General features: G+C 33.0%; 1 protein-coding gene across 1 annotated transcript in view; it reads left to right on the top strand.

Annotated features, from left to right (window-relative positions):
- LOC111711776 (failed axon connections) overlaps positions 1 to 4,847 on the top strand; it is a 13,865-nt gene that overhangs the window by 4,025 nt on the left and 4,993 nt on the right. Inside the window, exons 3-4 of the mRNA XM_023486212.1 lie at positions 1,285 to 1,309; positions 1,369 to 1,511. Of these exons, the coding sequence (XP_023341980.1) occupies positions 1,285 to 1,309; positions 1,369 to 1,511 (168 nt within the window). The remainder of the gene's footprint in view (positions 1 to 1,284; positions 1,310 to 1,368; positions 1,512 to 4,847) is intronic.

Below are 4,847 nucleotides of genomic sequence, written 5' to 3'. Positions count from 1 at the left end.
CCCCCCTCCTGTCAAGAGTATTATTAGTAATATGCACGCATCCTACTAATTACTATGCTCCTGCAGTAACGTTTAATAAGACCAGGTTTCTGACATATTTCATGTCAATGGCTAAATAATGTTCGTCTAATTTCTGTCAGATTTCATGTCTGCATGTCTCATGTTGGTTCATGTTTGTATGAACATCTAATATAAACATTCATGTCTTCAAAAAATTTTGTCTGTTGCTTAAGATGTATATGTTCCTTTTCTTCTTTATTCAATCAGATTTCATGTCTTCATGTTGTTAAATTTTATGTCAACTTGTCAATTTAGTTCACACTCATTGAAAGATGTTATGTCAATATAGCTCATGTCTGTCATAAACTAGTTAAATTTTATGTCAACTTGTCAATTTAGTTCACATCTATTGAAAGATGTTATGTCAATATAGCTCATGTCTGTCATGAACTTGTCAAATTTTATGTCTGATCAAGAAAGAGTGCACTATCTATGTTTCTCATTTTGAAAATTGATTATTTTCAAATGGGGGATTGTCTGCATACAAGAAACAAAGAATAATAGTCAGAATTAATTATTTGTCAAGGTTGAAAAAACATATCTTCTATTCTATCTATCCTCTTTTGTCATTTTTTTGTTCTAGTGGAAAACAATTTTTTTAGTTCCTTTATTTTTACTCTCCTCTGATATCAACCTAGTATTCTAGATATCTACCAGTAAATCGACCAAACCCTGAACCGCATGTCAAATCAGATATTGATTCCTAAACCTAAATAAATATTCCTCTTATCGTATTGGTTTTCTCTAGGGTTTGCTCCAAATTTTCATATTAAGCAAAGAACCTGAAGGTTTCTCTAAAAAACGTAACTTTTAACATTTTTTTTCTTGTTTATTGTTTTGCACATAAATACTTGAAATAAAAAGTGAGATCCGAGAAACAAAAATAATTAAAATGATATTCGAAGATTTTGGAGAAAAAACGAATAGGCATTTTACCCCTTTACACTCCTACGACGGGAGGAAGGCCAACCACATCAATCTCTAGTCCGAACCACATTCTCATCATTTTCTCGTCCGAACCACCTCGAAATCCTAGTCCTTTCAATATTATTTTAAGTGTCCGATCCTTGAAAATAAATACATTTTTTAAAAATATGTGATTTGACCATCATGGGATATTAAAGAGGAACTAATTGTTAACCCGTAGATCCCGAGATGAAAAATATTCTGATTTCTGATTGAACTTTCCGAGCAGTTCCTTTATATCACCTTATTGTACTGCAGGTTGTTCAACCTAATTGTACTGCAGGTTGTTTAACCTAATTATACTGCAGGTTGTTTAACCTAATTGTACTGCGGGTTGTTTAGCCTAATTGTACTGCAGGTTGTTTAACCTTATTGTACTGCAGGTTGGCCGCTAAGTTCGAGAAGAGTATGCCGATGGAACTGACCGCTGAGCAGAAGAATGTACAGTACGCTATGATCTCCATGGTTGAAAACCACTTCCACTGGTTAGTTTTTTTAATTATATTTATACCCTTTAAATTTTCATTTCATTGGTTATTCCCCCCCTCCCCCCATTTGTCAGATTTAATACTTTTTTACTTTAATAACACCCTAAAAAAAGATTCCTGGAATTTGTTTTAAAATGTTCATGTCAGAAATATTAATGCGTTTACAAGAATAATTGTGTCAAAATGGTTTCAAGTGGTAGAATTTAAATTCTTAAAATTTTCGATTTAAAAAATAAAAATGTTGAGGTCTGTTTTTTTTAATATTCATTGTTTGATATTTGATATTGTTTAAAAGGTTTTCATTTTTCTGAGGAATCGAATTTCGCGAGTTTAAAATAGAACTATGATTCACGGAGTGAGGACGGTTTCTCTTGTGAGTGAGTCATTTGAGTCATACCATTAAGGTTTTATACTTGGAAATTTAAGTTCATATTTAAATGAATTACTGCATTGTTTTGCAGGAATGACTCCTTAATTTTAATGTTGAATTGGGTGTAAATTATAGTTAAATTCATTCTCAAGTCAAAAAAATGTTTAATTTGGCGTAATTTTCTGTTGATTTGAGCTAGCCGAGAATATTAAGAATATTTATTTTTAATTATGGAACAATGATGGTTTCTAGACTTTAGACAACCTTTCATAAATAAATCTATTATTCTTATTTAGCGATAAGACCAGTAGCTTATACATATCACCTCTGGCACCCTGTCTAATGGGTAAAGGGGAGGAGGTACTTTTTTACTGTTGAAGAGACTGCACTCTCTGTAATTAGGGTCCAGCGTCTACACTGTCTACAGTTCGCAGGTTGCCTTGAAATAGAATGCTTGAGGCAGGATTTAATCCTGACGGAACCTGAGGGAGGGGGTGGCTGAACCATGGGGAGGGGGTGCTCTAGAACCTGGGGGAGGGGGTAGCTCTTTAAATTTAATATTTTTTAGAGGAAAAGGACCCCCCTCCCCCTCCTCCTGTGGAAAAAAAAATTAAACAAAAATGTGACTTGAGCAAAATGTTTCTGGCAATTTTGTTTCCAACCCAGTCGAAGGTTAGCCTGATGTTATATTACCCCCCCCCCTCTACAGGGCGTTCCTGGTCATATCGATTTATTTATTTCCAGATCCATCCCTTAAATCTTAATTTAAAGCTATATATGATTTAATATGATGTGGGACACCCTGTATGAATCAACGTGCTATTTTGACCCTGATGCATTTTACCATATTTGCCAAATTTATGTTAAATTTGCATTGAGGGATGGTACTTGCTCAATTTTAACCATTGCATGTAGACGTACTTTTTAGTTATCCTGTCCGATCCTAAACCGTGCCTTTAAACATACATGATCCAGTCTGAAGCGATCAGAATTTAACACGTTTTTAAAATAGAAAAAAAACGAAATCTTCCTCGATGTTGCTCAGATACTGGTTTAAATGCTACCGTTGTGTATGGGATCTATATACACAAAAAATATCCGTGTTAAACAGCTGAATATATATATGTACATTTTATCTTGCGTTAATTTGTTTGCGTGGGAATTTGGTTCGTTTTGTTATAAAAAGTTAAGGATTTTAGGGTGTGATGTAAATAGGTGGGAGTGGGGGATAAATTACGGTTTGTTGCGTACTAAATGTGTATTCATTATTTAATATTGCGTAGATATTGCGTATGCTGAATGGCATTCTAACAGGGATACCCTGCGGCCCCCTAAACCTGAATTCAAAATTTTAAATTTAAGTCGAAATTTAGAGATTCTTTACAAAAGAATTTGCCACACCCTTTATACATTCCACGCGCATTGTCGGAACGCGCTTATTCTTTGCGCGTGAATTTATTTGTATAAAAAGCATCCATTTTAAAGCGCGTCCTCAGCACTGAGATTTCACTGAATGTTTCCAATTAGCCTGCTGTGCTTATCAGCTGGTTATATGGTCAAACGTGCGCTGCGCGCTTACTTTATGCGTAATTTAACCCTGGAACGCGCATGATGTAAATATAGTCGATGAAACAATCAATGCAATTGAAGGAAAATGAATATTTTAGTTCGAGAATGTTAGAATTTTCCTTTATGATTTTGTCTTTTTCAATATTCTTTCATTTACATTTCGTAGATTTCAATGATTTTGAATATAAAAAAAGCTCAGAGCTGGAAACTTTTGAATGGTGGATATCGGGATTAATGCTTGATCCACTCTCTTTCTTAATCTCGAGATTAAAAAATGCCTTTTCTCTTGTTATTAATCTCCAGATTAATTAATCGATCGGGATTAAGAATATCCCATTCTAAAGTTTTCAGCTCTGTTCTGTTTTATTTTACGCCGTTTATAATTTTATTTAATTATAAACGGCGTTGAGCTCGATGTATTCGGTGTTATTCTTCCAAATAAGATTAAAGTTTGAATTCTTTCAAGGTTAGACATGTCATTTGTCAGTGCTTTGGTTGTTCTTGTCATTCATTCATTCATTCATTCTTCCTTTCATTCATTCACCGTAATTAATCCATATATTCATTCTATCCGTTCGTTCTTTTTCTGTAATTCATTTATTTATCCAATCAAAGCCATTTAATGAAAAGTTGGACCAACATTTCTTTTCCATTCTTTTAAATCTTTTTCCTTATTTATATTTTAATTCAGAAAATAAAACCATAAATTTTTTTTGGAAGAAAAGTATACTCATCCATCTCCAAACATGTTTTTTATATTACTCAGTTCATTTGTTTCATTTCCAACCTGATATTTATATATCATTCATTCTTAAATTCATTGATGCCTGACCAACTCAAGCCACTGCATTCACTCTTCCTGGTTCATAGATAAAAGATTGAAACATCGAAATTTTTTTATAAGATTAAAATTAATTTTCGGTTAAAACAAATTTTTTAAAATTTTAAAATTGATTTTTGCGATGCAAACTTAACAATAAACTGCTTTTTTAAATGTTATTTTTCTATCTTAAACACTTAAAAAGCAAAACTGTCTAGGAAATCTTTTGTTGTATCTAAAAACTCTAGAAGTCGATCTAATTTTTATTAACAAAGGAATTTTTTGTTGGGACGGGTCGGGACTACAGTGGTTGGTTGGAAAGTAGGGAGTTGCCCTTGCAGTTTTTACTTTCTTCGGAATGAGGTCAATGCCAGCGGAAAATCGATTCGAACATTTATTTGTTGGATCTTCCTTCCTTGGCTTAATTCGGCTTCGTTCAGATACTCTTTTTTTTCTTTTTCAGAGGTTTTTAATATCAGTCTTTTATCTTTTCTTTGTTTAGTTTTTCTTTTAGGGTTTTCCTTTATTTAGACTTTTAATGGAAATTGATTAAGATAAGCTTTAAGAATTTGAG

Source organism: Eurytemora carolleeae, unplaced genomic scaffold (assembly GCF_000591075.1).
Source record: "Eurytemora carolleeae unplaced genomic scaffold, Eaff_2.0 scaffold940, whole genome shotgun sequence".
Taxonomy (NCBI): Eukaryota; Metazoa; Arthropoda; class Copepoda; order Calanoida; family Temoridae; genus Eurytemora; species Eurytemora carolleeae.
Note: the sequence above shows the minus strand (reverse complement) of the source record. Positions and strands in the feature narration are given on the sequence as shown.